The sequence below is a fragment of the Ochotona princeps genome, chromosome 8 (genome assembly GCF_030435755.1).
Source record: "Ochotona princeps isolate mOchPri1 chromosome 8, mOchPri1.hap1, whole genome shotgun sequence".
NCBI classification, from domain to species: domain Eukaryota; kingdom Metazoa; phylum Chordata; class Mammalia; order Lagomorpha; family Ochotonidae; genus Ochotona; species Ochotona princeps.
The window spans coordinates 61,785,409-61,809,062 of NC_080839.1; the positions used below are offsets into that span (position 1 = coordinate 61,785,409).

Below are 23,654 nucleotides of genomic sequence, written 5' to 3' on the forward strand. Positions count from 1 at the left end.
ATGTCAGGGTACAAGTGAGCTTTTTCTAATATTTCATCATTTCTCTAATAACCTTTGTGTTGATCAATAGCCTAAACAGGTGTTTTGTTTATTGGTCTGTTTCTTCCTGCAGTGAAATGTGCTCTGGGCTTTTTCTGCTGTTTCTTGCCCTTTTCCTGAACCAGTTCAGTAGGCATAATGAAGGGAAAGGATTGGATCCAATCTATACTTCCATTATTTATGCTTCTAGAAATAATATATATTAAATATATCCACATTATTCCACACCTAGATTTTCAGGCCATTCATCTCACACTGGATGAGAGGTGAAGGTTGTGGGGTCGGGAGGGAAGTCTTTGAATTCCCAATGTCAGGAGATACATTTTGATGGAAACACAAAGAACCAGCACAGAAATAGACATCTTCAGCTTGGAAAGCCCTGCTGATTATCATGTTCTCACCCCAAATGCCAGGGGTGGAAGTTGATTTCCTTCTCCTGGGCTGGCTGAGCTGTTGGGCAGAGAAACAGAATCTGCACAGTAGGGCGTCAAAGCCGGCACAGGCTCTGGGGCCTCGGCACAGGAAGGAGGCCACGACACACACAGCCACCAAGTGATGGTTCCCGTGGTAACAGGCCCACAGAGATGGGCAGCTGGCCATGCTGGACAGCCAGGCTGACCCCGGTCACCCAGCATCTCATCTAAGTCTAGGCCGTTGTGGTCTGCAGTAAGCGGAAGCGCTCACTGTCTTGGAACATTCCCCTAAGAAAAGCTACCACTATGCACGATTCTCACAAATGGCCAGCAGTGCCAACGAATGTCCTTCAGAATCAAGAAGGACTCTGTGTCTCCACCTGTAATCATCTGGAAGATGTAATCAATGCTGGTGTTTTTGAACCCCACCTTGGACCATCTGAATGACTCATGAAGTGGGAGCTGGCACTCTGTAGTTTCAAAGCACACCCTCAGTGATTTGGCTTCCCACAGAAACTTGAGTGTGTTTGGCCATGGCTGTGCCTGGAATCCTGCTCACCTCCTGCCCTGGGTGTGATGGAGTCCACATCTTAGATAAATCTGAGTCAGAGTAGGGGCTGAGGCAGAAGAGCCTGGAGGGGGGCTGGGAGAGCATATGGCCCCGGGCCAGATGCCCACCAACCCTGGAGACATAGTAAGGGTGTTATATTTATGTCAAGCCAACCTCCAGGGCAATCTAGAAGCATGCCAGCTCCCACCACCTCCCTCTAGGTGCACACCGGGCAACCTGGGCCGCGGGCATTGACTCCTCCCTCTCTGCACAGTCGCTCAGGGGGTGTGAATATTTAAAAACCTCTCAGCCTGGCACAGCCACAAACAAGAGAGAGTCTGGTGCCCCCCCCTATACTCCCCCTGCCCATCACAAGCTATTCTCTGCCGAGAGCCTGGGGATTCCCCTGACAATAGCTTCTGACTATATTTTATTTTCTATTTATTTCTATCTTGCCAGCCTCCAGTTCAAATAATTAAATGTAACCCCCCCGCACCCCTGGGGTGGGGAGGGGAGCTGTGGGGTGGCTTGTGTGTGCTGGCTTCCTGTCGGACCTGAGCCAGTCCCCGTTGCCTTTGAGACACACTCAGATGTGTCCAGCATTGCAGCTGCATCTAATAAGGTGGACCAGAGCGTGGCAGGGCTGCTCTGCACCCCTCCCCCTGCCTTTCACACATCCTAGAAGCCCGAATGTCTCAACAAGCCCCATGTGGTTTGAAATTCTATTTTATTTGAATAGCCTGCCTGTGACTAGAATAATTTAAATTGTGTTCTCAGGCCAGAACAAGGACTGAGAGGGAAAAAAAAAAGAGAGAGAGAGAGAGGTGGACTTTCCTTCCCTGTTGTCTTCTGAAACAGGGACACAGCTTTCTTTCTGCAAGGTACAGAAGGCAAAGTGGCACAAGAAGGGTCAGGCTGGTCATTTCTCGGCTGCTTGGTTTACATACCTTGGTATGGATGCAAATTGCTCCTCTCCCTACACACACACACACACACACACACACACACCATATACACACAACTGGGACCTTTCTACATCTGACATTAACCCTAGGGATGAGGAGTTGGCTTTAAGTTGTTGCCTGGACAGGGCTGCTATGATCAGGGAGAGAGTTAACTGCTTGTCTGCCTGGGCCCACCTGCAGGGAAAGTGACCCACACTGTGTGACCTGGAGAAAAAAAAAAAGTCCAGTATGGTTTCCAGGAGCCTGGGGAAAGGAGAGGACAAGAACCTGGAGTTTCTCTCTGCGGCCCACCAAAACCTGCTCCACGCCCCACAGAGAGGGAGACCCCTACAGTAGACAGGGCCCCGGAGGCTGGAGGCTGGGGACTTCTCCATTAACTGCTGCCCGGTAGATTCGGCAAGGCTTCTGTGGGGTGTTGGTGATCACTTCCGCCAGCACCCATCCTGCACCTGCAGTCTCATGCTGTAGATCAGAGGATCAGGCAAGGATTCTGATTGTGTTGATGGTACTTCTTCAGGCTTCCCTACTACCTCCCCTTCTCTATAGGTGGACCCATGGAACATTCAGGACAGGGGAGAGGAAGGAACTCTTCTGATTGCCATGGTTTTCAAGGAGTTTCTGGTTCAGGAAAGTTCTATTCAGCTCTCTTTACTACAGAGCAGATCAAGTGTCAGGGCCCCCCTGCTTTCATGATCTGGGCTGGGTGCACGCAAGGTTGCTTATGAGAGGGGAGACCCCCTTCTCAACCTGGCAGGAGAGAAATGTACCTGAAGACTCTGGTCAGTAAACAAGAACAGACCCCTGCGTCTAAATCTAGGCTTCCACACAGGTGGCGCCTTCTCAGCTTAGGGGGACTTGATAGGACCCTCAGCAGCATCAGGGCTGTTCTCGCTGCCAGGTGACTCAAACCCCACCAACCCACAGCCCAACTGCGTCATGCTGGGAGGTGGGAAGGAAGGAAAGGAAGCCAACCTTGCTTCATGATGAACCGGTATTCCATTTATCCTGGCCTCAGGTAGAACAACTCCCTGAGTCCAGCTCGTGAGTGACATTGCTGTGACTCACGGGTCAGACGCGCATTGCACATGCCCTTCATTCTCACCCATGGGCTTGATATCCCTCAGGAACATTAGGAGAAGCCAGTGAGAACACTGTGTGGCCTCTGTGACCCCTGAAGACAGCCTCGCCTGCACAGTACTGCATCCAGAAACCTCAGGAGAACCTGAGCTTTGGCAGCTGCCAGTGCCCCAGTGGCGGGATGAGAAAGGTTACGGAGAGGAGAGAAAGAGAGAGGATCTTCCATTGGCTGGTGCACTTCCTCAAAATGGCTGCAGCGGCTGGAACTGAGCCAATCCAAAGCCAAGAGCCTCTTCTAGGTCTCCCATGTGGGTGAAATGATCCCAAGGCTTTTGTCCGTCCTCTACTGTTTTCCCAGTCTGCAAGTGGGGAGCTGGATAGGAAGTGGAGCAGGCAGGACACAAACCAACACCCATATGGGATGCCAGTGTTTGCAAGCAAAGGATTTGTTTTTATTTGAAAGGCAGATTCACAGAGAAGGAGAAACAGACACAGGATCTTCCATCGGCTGATTCACTCCCCAAATGACAACAGCCAGAGTGGAACTGAGCTGATCTGAAGCCAGGAGCCAGGAGCTTCCTCCAGGCCTCCCATGCAGTTGCAGGGTCCCAAAGCTTTAGGCAATCCTGCTTTATTTTTGTAGGCCACAAGCATGGAATTGGATGGGAAGTGGAGCGGCTGGGACACTCACCAGTTCCCAAGTGGGATGTTGGCACTTGGAGGCAGAGGGTTTAGCCTGTTGAGCCATCATATCAGCCCCGTTTTAACTTTAAAATGACCATCAGGTCTGTATTGTATTCCAACACATAATTGGACTCATTCATTACTAGTTAAATAGCTGGTGCTTCACCAAGATTTCCATCCCCGCCACACCCCGCCCCATGGATCTGGGGGCCTGGAGGATAGAGGAGAGACAGGAAACATGATCCAGCCCCCACCGCCTCTTCCTGAGACGCTGGGACTGCCCCACTTTGTGGGGTCTCACTTCATCCCCCGCATGGTGATGGGGTGTGCAGACTATCTGAAGAACACTATCTGAAGACAGGTGGCCTCTGTGACCCCTGAAGCCAGCCTCGCCCACACAGTGCTGCATCCTGAGTCCCCAGGAGAACTTGAGCTCTGGCGGCTGCCAGCAGCACCGTGGCGGGGATGGCAAAGACAAAACCTCTTTACCTGGGGACCAGATTTGAGCCACCAATATTGGAAGGACCATAGGAGAAGTGGAAGCTGTTCTAAAGACACTCTTTTCCTGGAAAAAACTTTTTTTGAAACATTCATTTGAAAGGCAAAGTCAATTCAAGAGGTAGTGGGGGAGACAGAGAAAGAGCTCTCTAATCCACTTGTTCACTCTCCAAATTCCCACACAATGGCTGGGCCTGGGCCAAGTCAAAACCAGAAGCCAGGAGCTTCATCCAGGTCTCCCATGTGGGTGCAGGGCCCCAAGCACTTGGGCCACCTTCTGAGACTTCTCCAGGTACACTAGCAGGGAACTGGATCAGAAGTGGAGCAGCCAGGATTCAAGCAGGTGCTCATATGGGATGCCAGTGTTGCAGGTGACGGCTTAACTTGCTACACAACAGCACAGCCCCCTCCTCATGGCTTTTTAAGAAGACCCAATAAGGGACCTGCTCCCCCCCTTCAGTTCCTAGCAACAGCCATTTCAACCACCTGTACCCTGTTTTAATCAGCTCATGCTGTGTGCATGCACCAAATAGCACAATGAAGCCCAGAAACATGAACAACTCCTTCTAATAATGAAAAAAATTTCTCCCATGTGGCAAAGATTTCAGTGCCAACCCTTACCCAGCCAGTTATCCTGAGCCAGGTGACCTGAGTGTCCAGGATGTACACACTGGTTCTTGGCAGAATGGGCAACTAGAGGCCCAGGATGGCAATGAAACAGTAAGCCCACCCAGGTGGGGGGTAGACAGACCACAGGAAGTTGTGGTAGCTTTGAGGTTTTTTTCATCTTACTTTCCATATGAAGCATTCTGGTCTCGGGTCACTCACCTATGACTCAACTATATTACCTTTTAAAGCCACAATTCACATTTGTTAGAATTTTCCAGCACCCTAACTCTTTGCTGCCTAGAAGAAAGAATGTCCTGTTTGGCTGAGGATGTGGGAAAGGATGGTCAGGCCCTTTGATCAAATGTTGACCTCCCTGGTATAAGGTTGGCTGAGCTAAGCCTTTCCTCTTCATTACCTCATCCACGCAGGCATGTCAGGAGTCCTCATCCTGTCTACTGACACAGCAGCTGGGGGCTGGGAGAGTTTAAGTGGTTTGCCCCAGATCACCCTGCTGCTAAGTGGTAAAGCCACGAATCAACCCACGTCTGTCTGGCTCCACAGCCGCCTGTAAACACTCGCAGGTCGTTGAATTTGACTTGGGTCATCTGAGTTTAAATTCTAACTGTGCCCTACTTATGAGCAATTTGACCCCGAGCAAGTCGCCTTCTCTAATTGGTGATGAAGCCACTTGTGTTCCTTGTTACCACGCATCAACTGGAAATGCGATGCAAACCCAGACTATCTGAAGAACACTATCTGAAGACAGGTGGCCTCTGTGACCCCTGAAGCCAGCCTCGCCCACACAGTGCTGCATCCTGAGTCCCCAGGAGAACTTGAGCTCTGGCGGCTGCCAGCAGCACCGTGGTGGTTCCTTTGGAACCACTTGCAATACTTGACGACTGGTGGCTATTCTTGCTGTCACTCTTCTTGCTTCACTCAGGCAGGTCACTGTTGGGTAAATCCTGCCTTTCTATTCATTCCTGTTTCTTCTCACAGCCTGTTGGCAATGTCTGGGCAGGTGGGAACTTGGTTCCACACAGCACCAAGCATACACAGTCCCAGGACTTGCCGGACAAATCCATCTAATCAATAACTAGATGATGGCGTACTCCCTCAGCTGTGAGCAAACCCTGGTCCAGGATAAGGCAGGAAAATCAGACTGTTCCCTGAAGCACAGGCACCCAGCAGAGGATGCCCTGGTGAGGTCTCTAAGCTGAAATCATCCTTGCGCGCATGCCGTGAGCTACTACATCCCAGCATGCTGTCACCATTCATTGTGAGCTGACTGATCCTGTGAAGGTACATGCTCTTGGGCTGACGGAATCTGCAGCAGCCGTAACTGCAGTCTGACCAAACAACCTGGATAGCTTTGAGCCATTCGAGATGAAGGCCTCTCCTGTTACATGATGGAACTGAAATGCCTGTGAAGTCCCAAGGGCGTGAGTTCAGCCTTCCCAGACATTTGGCACAGATTGGGATCCCATTCAAAAGTCGTGGATGCTCATCATAGAACCCTCTTCGTGGGCCCAGCACCATGGCCTAGCAGCTAAAGTCCTCGCCTTGAAAGCCCCGGGATCCCATATTGGCGCCGGTTCTAATCCCGGCAGCTCCACTTCCCATCCAGCTCCCTGCTTGTGGCCTGGGAAAGCAGTTGAGGACGGCCCAATGCGTTGGGACACTGCACCCACGTGGGAGACCTGGAAGAGGTTCCAGGTTCCCGGCTTCGGATCGGGCACATCGTCCTGTTGCGGCTCACTTGGGGAGTGAATCATCGGACGGAAGATCTTCCTCTCTGTCTCTCCTCCTCTGTGTATATCTGGCTGTAATAAAATGAATAAATCTTTAAAATAAAAAAAAAGAACCCTCTTCGTGATCATCAGCCTGGGATGCTCAGTCTACACAAGGATGTAGTCCATCCCTGCCAGGGAGTATCTGTTGCAAACCCATGCTCTCCCCAGCTACCAGGGGATAAACACTCCTCGCTGCAGGGGGTTGTGGCCGTAGACCCCTGGAGACAGTCCTGTGCCTTGAGTCTGTTCTCTTTGCAGTAGCCATCCCTAAAGACTGTAGGGATGTCACTACGTGGAGTTGGTCCTCTTCCCCAACAGGAGGACTACAAAAGACACATTGCAGGGCTAGTGCAACGACTTAGCAAACTAATTCTCTGCCTGGGTGCTAGCATCCATATAGGCACTGGTTCTAGTCCTGACTGCTCCACTACCAATCCGAGTTCCTGCTTATGACCTGGGAAAGCAGTGAAGAATGGCCCAAGTCCTCAGGCCTCTGCAACCCACATGGGAAACTTGGCGAAAATTTCTGGCTTCTGGCTTTGGATCAGCCCAGCTCTCATCTTTGCAGCCATGTAGGGTGTGAACCAGCAGATGGAAGATCTTTCTCTCTGTCTTGCTTCTCTCTGTGACTCTGCCTTTCCAATAAAAACAAATATATCTTTTAAAAAAATAAAGCGAACAGAGATCCATTGCACACAGGGAAGCTCAGGCACAGGGGAGACCATGTGTTCCAGGTGACATGGTTCCAACGTGGCTCAGAAAAGAATATCATCTTCCCCAGGACAGGAGCAGTTATCTGCAGGACCTGGACTGAGGTTTGGAGCACAGCATCCTCCAGTCTTGTCCTGTTTTGGTGTGTGTGCACGCACATGCACACATGTTTGCATATGTGTGTGCATATGTATTTCTCTAAAATGGAACTAATGTCTAATATCTTTGCTAAACTAGATACTAGGCTCATACAATCTTGTAAAAGCCCCAAATAAATCCCTGAAAACAGTCTCCTTGGCCCCATTTTACAGATGAATGCTCTGAGGGCATGGAATCGTGTAGTAAATGAAACACAGGTCACTCCAACTGCCAAGTTCTGTCCACAACACCCTACCACCTCCATCTCAGGTCTTTCTGGCAAAGCCCCAACTCACGCAAGAGAAGCCCATCCTCCCCTAAAAGATGGCACTACCTTTCCGCCTCCCTCTCAAGACATCAGAGCCTTCCACCACTGCTTTTATTAAATACAGAATGGATTGCTTTTGTATTGATTTCAAAACCACTCTCTGTGCACCTTGTGGAAGCATTGGGAAAATAAAGTGTGAAGACAATAACTGAAGTTGCCCACAGCCCTATGCCAGCTCCATGATCATCCTTGTATCCATGCTGGCATGCCCAGCTTTGGATAAAGGTTCACATCGATTGGGTTATCTCATACCGTCTAAGGATTTTGTGCCTTCTTTATTTAATGTTACACTTCCTATACCAAAATTATCCCTCCTAAACATACTTTTAATATCGGCAAATTCTTACTGTATATATTTTAGTTATCCAAAGATTCAGATGTTCATAGTAAAAAAAAAAAAGGAAAAGAAAAAAATCAAGGAATAAACAGAAAGCTGACACTTGTAACTCCATAGTTTCATCAGGCGGGAATCTCAAGGTTATTAGTTGTACACCTGCCCTTCATATTTTCCAGCCATGCATTCACAGAGAGAACATATGGATGTCCCTGGAGGGGTGTCACTGGATTTGATGTAAATCCACAGAAAGAAAAGCAGGGGGAGTGTTTTCAGGAGAGAGCCCAGCCACTTAAGTCTCCTGCATGACCAGGAATCGAGCGTTTATTCAGTCCTTGTAATCGCCGGTCCTTGCCAGCCTCACATTTGATTTGCTTGTTATCAGAAATCTGCATCTGGCTGGCTTCTTGCTGCAGCGAGTTGATTTTTCATTAGGCTATTTTTAGCCGGAGAGTCGGTGTTTATTTTTTTTTCCAGGTGAGTCTGAGGGTGATAAGCAAATACACTGGATTTTTACAAATGTGTCCGTGCTCCCAACTGAAGTTAATGACACAGCATGTTGAAACTGAGGAACTCTTAAAAGGACGAGTTCATTCCCAGAATCAAAACCATGTGGCTTCCTGGGGTGGTTGGAGTGAACCCTTTGACCCCAGTGTGGGGGAGACGTGGGGAGGAATCACCCCCACCAGGTCTGCTCCTCTTGGAGCATTTCTATCTGTTAAAGCATTTCCGGCAACAGAAGTGAGATTTATGCTGGGGTGTCCTGCGTTGGTTTTGTCTCCACTGCTGGAGTTCATAGCACCCTTCAGAAGTTGGAAGACAGACCATCCCTGTCCGCATAGGTTTGTCTACCTTGAGGTGTTGCATGCAGAATGGACACTGTTTTGGTGTCCTTGAATCTTTATTGTCCCACTTCAGGGTAAATGTCACCATAACAGATTTTTTTTTATGAGTTCAAGAGATTGCTCTGAAGTTGACATAAGGTCTGCATAGCAAACATGGGGCATGACTAAACACGAAATTGCAGTCTGGGGAAGGAAAGGGCCATGAGCGAAATAATAGCATTAGGCCTGGTCACAAAGCTGCTCCTGCTTTCCGTACAGGGCTCTAATTACTAAAGTGACAAACACTGGTACTACATAATTGCCAAGTGCAGCAGGCCCCACCAAGAGGCAGGCACAGAGCCCCTGGTGGAAGGGCTGGCTGGAGCCAGTAGATATAATTGCTGGTGGCGTGTTCCTGGTGTTGTGTCTTTTCACTTGTCTCTGTGCTGTCTGCATATTAAAGAGTCTGTTCATCAAAAGCTGACATTTGTAACCTGTATCTATTGAAATATGTCCAAAAGGATCAAAAATTATATTGTTACTTCTCATATGTACGCATATGAATGCCTATATTTATATGAGTGTATACACACACACACATACACCCACATCCACACACACACACATACACCCATACACACACACACATACAGGGGACTGCAAACTGTTTGACAGAGACCACACTTAATTGCCAAATTGTAAATCCTGATTCAATAGAGTTGGGCTGGCGCAGGGCGGGCATTTCTAACAAGCTCCCTGGTGGTACCAACACGACAGGTCCACAGACCATACACTGAGCAACAAGGATCTCTGAGCTCCTTCACCATGTGTTCATCCAAAACTTGTCAGATGACCATTATATATAATTACATGTATAGCACCAGAGGTATGATAGAAAGAGCACAGAACTGAATGTGGACCCCAGGTCTACAGTAGGCGGGTTTAAACCTCATGCAGGACAGACTTTATCCCCTCTAAGCTTCAGATTCTACGTCTGAAAAACTGCGCGAATGGAATGTTGGGAATAAAAAATGAGCCAGCAGCCATGCATGCAAGTGCTCACGGCAGCGAATGACTCGCTAACACGCAGATCACTCAGCTAGCAACCAGTCTTAAGGTCAAATTCCCAAAGTGATTTTGGCCCATCCTAGGCTGATCCTGACGTAGGCTGTCAGGATTAAGCTGGGTGTGTCTGGTGTGGTCTCTCCATGCAGTGACTCTGAGGGGTTCCCAACGTAGGACTGAGAACCCCTCTGTTTGACAGAGACCACACTTAATTGCCAAATTGTAAGGTCCTTTGAGAGGACCTTCAAATGTGCGTACTTACTCTGGGAACCTTGTACCGTGCTCTAGGCCCTTAGACCCAGGCCTAAGGAAGAGACTATTCAGGCAGAGACCTCAGTCCTCCAGGGCTTCTCTTGGAATCTCTCTCTGCAGGGTCAAAAGCAGGGTGCTGGTCCCAATTACATCCTGGGGTCACTCACCCCAGAGAGTTCTGTCTTCTGGGGGATGGGGGAAGGCCTGGGGGTTGTGTCCACCTCAGAAGGGCTCTCTGAAGATGGCAGTGTCCTCCTCCCTGCAGGAAAATCACTCCCTCTGCAGCTCGGAAATGGTGGACACATTTTAAGGTAATTTTGGTAGTGATTAAGAATTGGCTCTTACCGAAAGTCCAGGATAAAAATGGGCCCCTCACTGAGAGGCCCAGGCTGCTTCCTGACCTAAGTAGCACCATCTCACCAGTTGTCTCAACCCCAACTGCACTTTACAGTCACCTGGAGAGATGTGAAAGCCTATGATGCCCGGGGACTACCTGAGGCTACTTAAACCGGAATCTCTAGGATGGAGTCCAGACCTCAGGGTGTGCAGAAAGCTTCCCAGCTGGTTCTGGTTGCCAGTTACTCTTTTCCCCCCAGGCCTTTCACTTCCTGTGCACTCCAGCTCGGCAGCCTTTTTGGCACTCAGTATTTATAGCCACCTTTTACAGTAGGCAGGGAAGGGATGGTGATTAACACCTGTTTTTCTAATAAGAAAAAATATACAGAGTCCCAGAAGAGGTAAGTTGTTGGCTTAAGGACAGACAGTAGATACTCTTTGACTTTGGAGCCTAACCTTCCAGTTATGTCACAGTCATGGAAAGCAACATGGATGGTTTGAGGAGCCACCAAAGAATGAATGCCGATGTGAAGGCAGTTACTTCCAGGGCATTCTGGAAGGATGTGAGAAGTATGTGAGAAAGGCAGTGAGAAGAGACAGAGAAGCACAGGGCGGGGACTTCAGAAGCTGCTGTAAAACTCACTACTTCTTTACTGGTTCAGTAGGGCTGGGATCAGGCCAGATTCTTCAAATCACACAAGTTCCAGCTGATCCTGATGATTCTGAGTTGAGAACCACACACTGGGAAGCAAAGCACCTGCTGACCCTTAGAGGAAGAATCTGAAGTCACTAGGGATACTACTCCCCATGAGAAGTAGGCCAAGAAAGGACATGAGGCTCTCGATGGCTTGTAATCATCTATCTGGATCCATTACCCCACTGCAGGCTCAGGGCACAAAGACATCCAGGGCTCAAAACACATCTGCTGGCCACCAACCTTGGCCATCAATTAAAAATCCTGTTCTGAGATGTCCTCCTAGAACTGGACATTGTTGAATCTCAGCCAGTAGGTGTCTTGGCTTGGGATGTCACTATAGATAGGTGTTATCTGCAAAAACATGGTTGATATTCTAACATGAAAGAAAAACACATTTTTAAACTCTGATTTAGTCCTAACTCGGAACAATTGAGTTAAGCAGCAGAATCAACCTGGACTGTGTGCTAACAAGTGCCTCGCCTCAGCGATCTTGCTTGTACGGTCTTGACTTGTCTTAGGTCAAATGACTCCAGTAACTTCACCTTTTGCTACATTCAGGATGCTTGTAATCCGTCACTTTGAATTCTGACTACCTGGCTACACAACAAGGTCTGTGAGGCCGGGAAGCTATGCACAGTATGTAGAGATGTAGTATGTGTAAATAAACAGATAGTTATCCCCTCAAGGGCTGACACCAAGGCAGCTCCTGGAGGAACTTCCAGAAGGGAAAGGATACCACAGCCTTTGCACTATCCCTTGATTGCCAGTGCAAGTCTTGTTCTTGCTCTGATGAGAAAGCTCAGCAGCCAGCCGGCCAATGCTCCAGCACTGATGTGATCAAACTGTCTCATTGAACATGGCCATGGCACCACAGCATCTTCTTCAAACCTCAAATGCCCAGAGAACATAAGTGGGCAGTTGGGAATATAGTCAAGACACTGGGCAGCGAGCCATCCTGTGTCCCTGGCTTTGGAACATGATCCCTAAGCTGTGGATGAGTGAAGGAGGTTCTCAGGGTAGAAAGCTGATTTATCATCCCTGGGAGGGGACTCAGCAGAGGCAGGAGTGGCTGTCTGTATACAGGTGCATGTTTATTCATTCCAACATTGACTGGTTCCCGCCTTGGCAACTGTTGTGAATTCAAGATGAAGAAGACAGATCCTGCCTGAAGGTGCTCAAAGAACTCGGGGCATGGAGAGGCAGGAAAGAGGGAGGGCAAGGTGGGTGGGCTACAGCCCATGCTGGCCCCAACTGCCTCAGTTACAAGATTTTAGAGCAGGAGGGTGGTCCTTCCTGAGAGGGATGATAAGAAAAGACTTTGGAAAAAGCAGATTTTACTTAAGGAAAAAGGAGAGAGCCTATATATGAAATAAATGGACTGAAAGCACGAAAGCAAAAAATATGCAAGGCAGGTGCAAATCTGGCTAGGAGCCCAGTGTGAGACTAGTCTGGGAACCTCCATTTGTTGAACTCCCAGGTGTGAAAACCTTGGCAGATCCCACTGCTCCTGCAGTCCCCCTGAATACATGCCGTTGTCGTGTCATTGCAAAACATGAAGTAACCCTAATACCAAATCAGGCAAAATTTCCATGTTGAGTTTAAGCCAAGGCTTTTTCCTCCCCTCCCCATCACCCTTGGAGTTCCTGCAAATGGAGAGCCGGGTATAAGTGGGATGGGTGGGCTTAATGGCCCCTCGGTTCCCCGCCAAGCTCTCCCTCCGCTTCCACCATCTTGCTATCTGTGAGAATAGAAAGATAAGGGAAATAGAGGAAGTTCACCCCTCAAAGAGGAGGTGGCAGTGATCTGGCATTGGTGTGACAAGTGTTTGAGGCTTACTGCTTCTAATGCAGGGCATTTGGGAACTTCTCTGCAGGCCTCCCCTCTTCTGGCTTCCTCCACTGTGGCTGGGAAGTTGTTCTCTTGACCCAGGCTTATGCACCTCCATTACAGGTGGTCACTTCTGCCTTCCCCTGTCCTTTGTGTCTCAAGATACTGGCTGCATCATTTCTGCTGTGGTCTGTTTATCCTTCCAAAGCAGCCCTCTTAGACAAGGTGTCCACATGGCTCCCTGTATATGCTTCCCCTCTTGGCTTTGTGCCACAATCATGCTTTTATTTTTGACCCAGTTGGCTCAGGGAAGACAAGCCATCTAATCCTGTCACCTCTCCTTGTTCTGCCAACAGGGCTGCTAGCCTGTCAGTCTAGCTATATTTTAGGTTTTCCAGGTAGGAGATAGATGCTAATCTGCCATGCTTTCCGAACGACATGGGGTAAAGTTCTCTATGGTGTTGAGACTCCTCCCTCTGACTTGCTAGACAGAAGGAAGCATCTCACAGCCTTCTCCTTAGCAAAAGGTTAGGTGGAGCTCATGACATGCTAAGTGCCTCATTCGGAAAGTCTTTCTAATAGACAACCACCAGATTTTTATAGCCAAGCTTTGGGTGAATCTTCGTTCAAGTCTTCTGAAAGTCCTGCATGCCAACCTTGTACTCTCACACTTCCCTTAGGCATGCACACTCTCTGCTGCCTTCATGCTTCAGCCACACCTTATTACTGTCTCACAGTTGCTGTCACCCCCATCAAATAGATCAGACTATAACCATCCCAGAGAACTGAAACTAACACTGCAAAATGATGAAAAAGTGTGCCCAGAGGGACAAGAACAGGTTTTTCCTTCAGACCCTTCTGATTCTAGAGCTCTTCTACCATTCTGGGATGGAGTATGCATGTGGTTCAGTTTCTGGATGATCTGAAAAATGGTTTTCTTATGTTATAGAGGAATGTGAGTGCCTTGATTTTTTTTTAATAGGGAATGAGCTCCAGAATTACAGCTGGCTGTGACAGAATTCTATAGGAAAATTTGAAAGGGAAAAACATGGGAAGGGAGAAGCATTACAGGAGACTGCTGGTAGAGTACAAGAATAAATGAAAGAGGACATATTGAGGGTCATTTTGTTAAAGTAATGATGAAGTGAAGCTGGAAGCCAGGTTGAAAGACTTGAGAGTGATCAACAAGAAAACCAGAGCAGAAGCTGCCTCCCCACTACCCCAGATGTTAACATCTGCATGGAGGCACAGAAATGGCTGGCAAACCAGAGAAACCAACCAGCACAGTCAGCTAGAGGACTTCTGTTTCACAACAGGTGAAACCTGATCTTTACGGGCAGGCAGGCAGAAGGCAGAGAAAATGGCAGTGTCAAAGAAAGGAGGGCCATGACTGAAGAAAACAGGGGCCAAGAGACAGCAAAATCAGAAAAGGATGCAGCATTCTGTAGGACAAGACTAGAGGAAGATTAGTGGGTAAATACCTCGTAGACATGCTGCAATAGAGAGGAAGGAGCCGGCATTGAAGGGGATTGTCCCTGGTGTAGTAGACCATTCTTCGTAAAGTAGGAACCAAGTGAATGGATCCAGTGTTGGGGAGAAGGAGCTGGCAACATCAGCATCAAAGGAGAGTTTGAAACACCATTGTGCTGCTCCACAGTAGGGACCCTGGGACGACATTGGGTGGCAGTTCCTCATCTCCCTGATATGCAGTGGTTGTGAAGCTGGGCGTGGTTTCTCCTCTTGTATCCTGCTCTCCTCCATATACAGGAAGAAGAAAAATAAAATATGTAAACAATGATCTCACCCACTATCCCCTGATCCTCAGCCCTTCCCACCCTAATCAACTATGTAAACATCATAAAAAATAAAGTTAAAAAAAACCCATTGTGCTACATGTATGCAGAAATCAGCCATGGAAATCCAAAGAGGATAAGCAAGTACCACCAGGATATCATTCAAAGCCTGGGGATTCAGCAGTCTGAATTCCTAACCCTCCAAATCGGCAATACTCTGTGGTCAGGAAGCAAGATAGAAATCATGCATCCATCATGATCCCAAATTGAACATCATGTGACACAGGCTGAGGGGCTGAGACGATTTCGAGTTAGCAGGGGTAGCATTAAAATTCCCAACCAAGGCATCCAGGTGGCACAAGAGAGCCAATAAGAAAAAAAGAAAATAATTAAATTCGGTCAATTCTCCTGGGAGGTCTCAATGGAGACAAATATTTTCCACCTTGATTGTGGGAAAATAGACATGGCACAAGTGAAGAGGCTATGTTTATAGACCAGGCTTACCTGGCTGATGGGTCCGTATGGAACCCAACCTTACTAGATACGGTTTGAAGGTAAGAGGGTGAAGTCTTTTTGCTGCAGTGCCTCAAATTGTGAAGCAACTGTGAGATTGTGAGACAAAAGAATATCAGAGGACAAGGGGGTGCAATGGCTGTCAAAAATGCTTGCTATAGAACACAGTTGATCATTCTCTCTACAATAGCCATTTTATTACAAGATCTGAACAGGGATATGTGGGACAATGATACAATGAAGTTGTCCTGAGTTTTAAATGTTATTTGTAGATTGTAGATTGTTCCTGTCAAACCTCCAACCTCAATTATTTTAAACACAAAGACCAGAGACCTTGTTGATGCTGTTCCTGTTTCTGAACATGACTGGACTTCAACTTTCTTAGAAGGTTTCCTTTCAAATGCCTACGGAGCAAGACCACAGAAGCCTCTAACAAAGACATGATGGAAAGTCGCGATTATAGCCGCCTTGCAGCAAAATGTGCATGGCTCTTCTAAAGGCAACCATATGACATGATCTGGGTGGGCAGATTTCTATCTGGCCTTTGCCTACCGGTGGCTCAAGCATCAAGTCACAGGGTCTCCTAATGGCTCACACCTGACATGGCATCATTCATATAAGATTCTTCAACTCATCAGGGAAAGAAGAAACACATACACACACACAGATACATATCTATTCATATATGTGTACACATCTACAGGTATACACATATGTATGTGCCTGTATATACACATATGTATATACCTGTATATGTGTGTACATATATACATTTATACATAAACGCATATACCTAAAGGAAATTAAGTCACAAAGTCACTTGCCCAAGGTCACAAGTAAACTGGGGCCTCAGACAAGATCCTTTGGTTACTCGGTAGGAAGTTTTGCTGAATATCCCATTGATCTTGATAGAACCTATGAAGCTGAATCTTGTGAAGTTTAGAATGACAATATCAACCCAAACAAAGCTCCAAAACTGTTCCTCGGATGTCCCAGCCTGGATCCGTGAACTTTAATGAAAGCCACTGTGGGAGACAGGGAGTGGCACCAGGCAGTAGGCGTCCAGCTCTTCTCACTAAGCGAACCTTGTCTGAATCTCCTGTTTACAAAAAGAAAAATCCACTTTAGGCCTTAGGCTTCAGGTTTGGATTCTGGGAAAGGGACCTGAGTTTTCCCGTCAGCACTAACACGTGTCCCCTGGCTCCTCTCTCCCTGACAGCTCCGAATGGCCTGGCTCGTCCGCGGAGTCCTGAGGGGAAACGTGTCCTTGCTGCTAGTGGAGAACAAGACCGGGAAGGAACAAAGCAGGATGCTCTGGCATGTTCCTCCCAGCAATGGCCTGAGCCTGTGGCAGTGGGTAGTGTTACCACTCCTCGACGTGTCTGACAGGTAGGCCTATACCATCCCGGCATCCCCTTTAACCTCCATCGCCATAATGCGGGTGAGGCCATGACATTCCTTCTCCAAAGCCCCTGCAGACTTGCATGATCATTTATTCACGCACACACACACACACACACACACACACACCTTCTACCAGCTGCCAAGAACACAAGGGCCTCCAGGGGGTTTTGCTGCTCATGAACACTCGTCTCCCATCTCCCTGGCCTGGCCCCATTGCTCTGTCTCTGCACACCTGTAGGGATCCACAGAAAGAAATAAAACTCAACAATGCATGTTTTTTAAAGGAATTTATTAGTACATTAGATTCTCAGGATCACAGCAAGTATATCAAATGATGTTTACTAATATATAACTCCCATTAATTCTCATGCTAATAAAATATTAACACAAACATGTTCCATATAGTTGATAGATACAGTTCTTTATTTATTATTATTATTATTAATATTACCATTTTAAATTAACCATGATAATTACATGGTTGATCAACAATACATGTTATCCGTAAATAACAGTGAGGCTTTACATGTGTATAGGATTTTCTCTTGAGGATACTGTCTGACACTCCCATTTGACATTTATTTTTCTGTACTAGTAAGAAAGCCTATAAGGTAAGACAGGGTGGAACTTACTACCATCATTCTATGTTCCTGTCTTTTTACAAAAGGAGAAACTGAAAATCAAGGAGGTGAAGTGCTGGCAAATTGCCTCCATCAGGACTGATGCCCAGGCCCCACTCACACCTAGGGTTCTATGAGGCTGGTCCAGAAACAGGCTAGCAAAAAAGTAGGGCCTGGTTCCTTTTTGGATTCTTCCCAGTGGCCTGTGTAACCTTGAATGAGATCTGTGATTTATTTGGGCCTCGGTTTCCTCACCTTTTTAAGCTGAAAGCATTGGACTGGCAGCTCATCAATTCGGCACGGCTCTGAAATGGAGCAGTAACCTGTGGAGTTCAGCTGCCACTCAGCTCCCCAGGATGGCACTGCTATGCCACCTGCAGTCAGCCGGAAGCCGACTGTGCTGGAGTGAAGATGAGCCGGTACAGCAGCATGACCTGAGTCTGCTGTTTCCAGGAGCTCGTACCTGGGGTTGTGCTGCCATAGGGTGAAGGCTCTGCCCTCATTCCGAGCACTGGCTGTCTGTGCTTCAGCTGTAGATGTGTCCTTGGGTCGCCAAAGGCTCATTTCTGCAGGACTAGTGGTTTGAATTCAAGCAGAAGAGGAGGGAGGTGTGGGCCCTACTCACCAGAAGTCAGTGTTTTTGTCCTTTGGGGTTGTGGGAACAGAAGGTGATGCCTAGCCCTCCTTTGGGAGATGAAAAATTAATTCCGATGAATCAGAAGAGTTTTTTTGCTTTCTCTCCAATCCAGCAGTTTCTCTCCATTACATAGCCACTCCAGGGGATTTGAAGTAAGTGAGACGTTGACTGTGTTCACTGGCATCCATTGAAGTTTCATTTGAAGGGGACTTTGCTCTCAGTCTCCCTTCTCCCTGTTGAAGGTCATTTACCAGACTGACATTTCCAATCCTGGTACTGCAGCCAAACTGTCCAGTGGGGATTCAAAAGTCAGGTCAGTTGGATGACAACGTATGACCTAATAAGTACACAATTACAGCAGACAAGGGTGCTATGATCCTCAGAAGCCTACACACTCTGACACACTGGTGGAGGGAGCTGCCCTCCTCAAGCTAAAGATGGCATGGGGGACCAGCAAGACTCGGAGGCAGAATGAGGCAAGCTTGTGGTTTGTGGTGTTTGCCCTTGCCACTTTTAAACTAGATTATAGCTGTAAGTGGCTCATGAAACTGAGCAAACACTCCAGATGAGAGTGCACAGGCTTCAGCATCAGAGAGTCCCACTGGCTCAGCCACACACTGATGTGTGATCTCAGCCAATCACCTAACCTCTTCTAGCTGGTAACTAGGCTGAACTTCCTGCTCAGGTGTTCCAGGCTAAATTCTTACCTCTAGGCTTTTGCTATGTTTGTACCTACAGTATATCCCCATGCTCCCTGTGGCAATCCATAGCTCTTAACTCTCTCTAACATTCACGCTGATGGGGAAGGGAGATGCCTAATAAGTATCTATTTTCCTAAATCTCCAGTATCATGCCTAACACATAGTATACCCACTAAATATGTGTTGGCAGAGTAAGGTATTGAGGAAAATTGCATGTGTTCCCAAATTTAGGCTGAACTCACTGAGAATTTCATTTCAAATCCTTCTAACATTCTGCCTCTGTTCAACCCACGACAAAACAGATAAAATAGCTATTTAACAAATACTACTGAGAAGTGTTCTGTATATCAAAGTAACAGTCATGTCTCATCAGATGAAGAATTCTCCCTTAGCAGCTTGCCTGGTGCCCAGCTTTCTTTGTCTGTGGTCACTGTCTTGTCTAAATCATTTTGTAAGAAAGACTTTGATGTTAATTGTGAGCCCTGATCCTTGAGAGTAGGGAGAACCAAAGCTGAACACTGGAGACAAAAGAGCTCTTGTCACATTGCTCCCAGCACATAGCATTCCTGTAGAGGCTCGGGGTGTGTTCCACAGGTATAAAAAGGCTGGTGACAGTGAGACATGAATCCACGAAATGATGTTTCATCTGTCTGCTTACAAACATGCAAAGTGTTAGAAGTAATGTAATGGTCTTTCATCATGTTGAAATTAAGTCATCTGTGCAGTCATATTATAAAGAATAACAAGGAAAAATCTTTAAGAACATTGCCCAAGGTGTTTTGAACAGTAGTTACATCCCTGGCATGCAGATACAGGATCTCAAGGTAACTGTGAAGGACACCAAACCAGATATTGGCTAGATACATGCTTACAAGTTATCTCTTACATTTGTGTAACTATTTTTGTCACTTTCTCCCCAATTCACTTTCTCCCCTCCCTTTCACAGTTGCCACTCTTTCTACTGGAATTATTTCTATCCTTTATCAAAATGAAAGGAAGGCAAGGTTTTTCTTCGAGTCAGCCTTGCAAGGACAGACCCCCCAGGTTTTCTTCTTTATACTCATGTAGCTCACTGAACGAAATACAACGTTTCTCACCATCCTAAGCCTTGACACGCTTTGCAAGCAGAAGCAGTTCTAAGTTCAACTCATTAGGAGATTGGCTTGGAAAGGCCATGGCTCAAGCAAATCATATCCCACAAATCGCTGAAGTTGTCCATTCATCTGGAAAGCACTTGGCTTATCACACCTGTGTAGGCTCTCCTCCCAGCACTGTCACAGGAAGGCTGTAACTAGAAAAGAACAATCCCTATGGAGATATTTAGATTCCCTGTTCCTTTCCTCTCCTTTGTCCTAAATAAGTGGTATGTTTCACAAATAGGACTTTTAAATGAGTTCGGATAAGCTGAGAGTTATGTCTTCACATATTAGACCAGAAAGTGCCGTAGAGCTAAAATTGTTTTTACCTTCATCAATTTTCATCATCCGCAGAATCCCCATTTTTATATGGGATTCCATCAATAATGGTGCCCTCCCATGTGTGGCATCTTTTTGTAATGAAAAAGACAATAGGGAGGGGTGCACTTTGCTTACATGTTCTTTAGTGTTTAGAGAAGGAGTAGATCCAAATAAGTGCAAATTCAGTTTCAGAATTAGCTTTCAAGGAAAAACTGTGTGAAGCTCACACTCTTAGAAACAGAATCGCAACTTCCTGTTCGAGTGACGGAAGAGTTAAAGATATGGTCACTAGGGCTGGCATCTATTGGTGCTTACCGTGGGCCAGACATTGCAGCAAATACTTAACATGCACATTATCTCGTTTCATTCTGAAAACGTGGGCAGGCATTGTGGCTGCTGCTTGGGACACCCACACCCCATACTGCAGTGCCTGTTCAAGTCCCAGTTAACCCCGCTTTCTGAATTGCTTCCTGCTATGCATCCTTGGTAGCAGAAGAGGGTGGCTCCAGTGCTTGGGCCCCTGCCACCCACATAGAAGGCCAAGATAGAGTTCCAGGTTCCCGGCCGCAGCTTCGTCCAGACCTGCCAATTGCAGGCATATGGCAGGATGAACCAGTGGCTGGAAGAGCTCTCTGGGCCACTCTGTTACTGTACCTTTCAAATCAATGAAAGTAAGTAGATGAAATTTACAATATAAAATTAATTAAATAGAATCTTAACAGCCCCTTGAAGTTGATCCTATAATTAATGCTCTTTCTTATTCAGGTCTCCTGGGGCTGGAGTGATGGCAAACTTGCCCGTTACCTGCAGGTTCCTCAGGTTCCTCTGGTCCTCAGTACTGCCCCAGGAGATGATGCTTAGTGCTAGGTAGGCAGGCAACTTCATAAACGGTAGCCATTGTTATGAATGAAATATTTTTGGTACTAGATTCTTTTTAGGAAACATCTCTTGTTCATGTTGGATTAACTTACTGTTTTCCATGCCTCCCTGAAACCCATTATCTTCATCCGCACCAGTGCCTCCTAATGAAAACCATTGCCCACCCAGCCCCACCCTGCCAGCTGACCCTGCTTCATGCCCCGAGAGGGAGCTGCAGCACCACAAGAGGGGGATTCATCAGTTCCTTCCAGGCCATAGTGCCCCCTCCATGCCACTTTCCAAGTGACTCCTCTAGCATTCCTTTGACTGTCCTCGATCCAAACAGCGGCCTGCCTCCTGACAGGCATTTGTTTCCTCGCAAATGCATCAGTGTCACCACATGTAGCCAAGGTATCAACACAAGACATATAGCTACACTTGCAGCAGACTGTCCTGAGTTTGAGAATGAAGTTCACCAGGGACGGACACAGGCAATCCAGCAGGGAGGTCGGAGAGCTGTACCGTGTAGAGCCTTTCTCTGGCCCTAGAAGGACACGGCAGAGGGGCAGGCCCTATGTACTTTCTTCGCCTACAAGTTTCTCTTTGTAACTGGTGACTCCCCAAGGGGCCATGAGGCATGGGTGCCACACCCTTGCAAGTTCCCCCCAGCTGCCAAGATCCAGCAGCTGCTGCTCCTCCACTGGGCAGCTGCTCCCATTGCCGTGGTGGCTTCCACACCCGCTCAGTCTCTACACACAGCAGCCACACACCTGACCCCACGGCTGCTTTCCCCTTTCACCTCTCAAGGCTCTCTCAGCCCCACAGTTCTGGACAATGAGGATAGCTGTCACTCCGCATTTCCAGGTGAGTAGACTAAAACCCAGAAGGGCTCAGTTTAACACACTAAGTTCCTACAGGTCATTCAACATAATGGCCCCTGGGGAGAGGTTCCGCTTCCATCACTTTCCACTCTCCAGGCAGCAGCCACTGGAGATTCTCAAGCATAAAACAGTGCTAATCTTCCAAGTCATCCAGGCATTATGTAGGTGTTTCTGCAGCCTGCGTTTACTGCCCTATTTCATGCCAGGTCACACGCTTCCCTAGGTAAGTGATGCAACTTCCCTGGGTAAGGGGTGCCATCCTACAGGAGGGTGCTGGCAGGACTACAAGCCTGTGGCCTGGCAGAATCTGAGTTCCTAGGAGGATAAGGGGCAGGGGCCCCTGACTTGGCGGTGCACAGGCACCTCTTCTCTAACTGCCATGTGAGGGCTCCCCCTGCTGGACATACCCAGGCCAACAGGAGCAGAACACTGGCTGCCACATGACATGAGCCGCCATTTGTCTACTGTTTACCCTTGGTAGACATACAGTGGGAACTTAGCCCTGAGTAGCGCCCCGACCCTCAGTCTGCAGATTAAGAGATGGGAGGGGCAGGAGGAAGTGGGCTGTGTCGCTGCCCCTCCTGAAGAAGGTCTGATTGGCCTGAGCCCATATATGCAAACCAACCCCATTACTGCCATACAGTGAGGGAAGAGACAAAAGGCGCTGTCCACTCTCAGCCTGCCGGGTCAGCACATGTACCCAGAGCTGTAGAGGCTGGGGCTTTACTGCTAGTGGACATTAGGCTGGGTAGGTGCTTTGAACTGGGGGGAAATGATAGCTTTAGAGGCCACTTAAAACCCTTCTTATACACATTCAATTTTATACTCCAGACCTTCCAGCAAGGGAGGTGGAAGCAGTAGCCTGCCAAGCTGAGGGGACTCGGGTAGGGCAGAGCTCTCCCTGAGCCCCAGGCCTCTGCCTTCCAGGTCTATGACAGGATACAGGAGAATGGGGAGTGAGTTCTCTCACCAAGCCAAGGCCTTGTCATCCTAAGTCAGATCCTGGTACCCTCAGGTTGTCAGTGAGAAATGGTGGCTCACCGTTAGCAAGTAGCACATCAGGACCCACGGCACAATTCGGTAGCAACCTCTATTAAAGACAATTGGGGCTAATGTGGGGATAGCAGATTAATCCTCTGTCTGCTGGCATTGGCATTCTATATTTCATGTCCTGGGTGTTCCACTTCCCGATGCAGCTCCTTGCTTCCTTGCTGGGAAAACAGCAAGGAATAGCCCAAGTCCTTGGGCGCCTGCACCCATGTGAGAGATTCCAAAGGAATCCTGGCTCCCAGCTTTGGACCGGCCCAGCTCTGGCCATTGCAACCATTTGAAGAGTGAACCAGAGGATGAAAGACCTCTCACACTGAAAAATAATTATTTAAAAGGCAATGAAACAATGCTGTCACAGCCAAAAAAAAAAAAAAAGGAACTCCCCTGGCTCTCAAGGGACAACAAGCAGTGGATATAAGCTGGTAACAGCTGCTGATATCAAAGAGCTTTGACAGCAGAGCCTGGGCCCAGCATACCTGGACACTCTGCACCTGCAGGGCCCATCCATCAGTGGGAGGATTCTGCAAAAGACTCTGGCCTACCAGAGCAGGCCAGGTACAACCTTGGTAGCACTGGGCTGCCAAATGGGTCATGAGGGCAGAG

The 23,654-nt window shown here is 47.8% G+C and overlaps 1 protein-coding gene across 1 annotated transcript in view; it reads left to right on the forward strand.

Moving 5' to 3' along the window:
* Nucleotides 1-23,654, forward strand: part of ALK (ALK receptor tyrosine kinase) — an 878,396-nt gene that overhangs the window by 779,405 nt on the left and 75,337 nt on the right. The window contains exon 10 of the mRNA XM_058667362.1: nucleotides 16,663-16,832. Coding sequence (XP_058523345.1) covers nucleotides 16,663-16,832 — 170 coding nt within the window. The remainder of the gene's footprint in view (nucleotides 1-16,662; nucleotides 16,833-23,654) is intronic.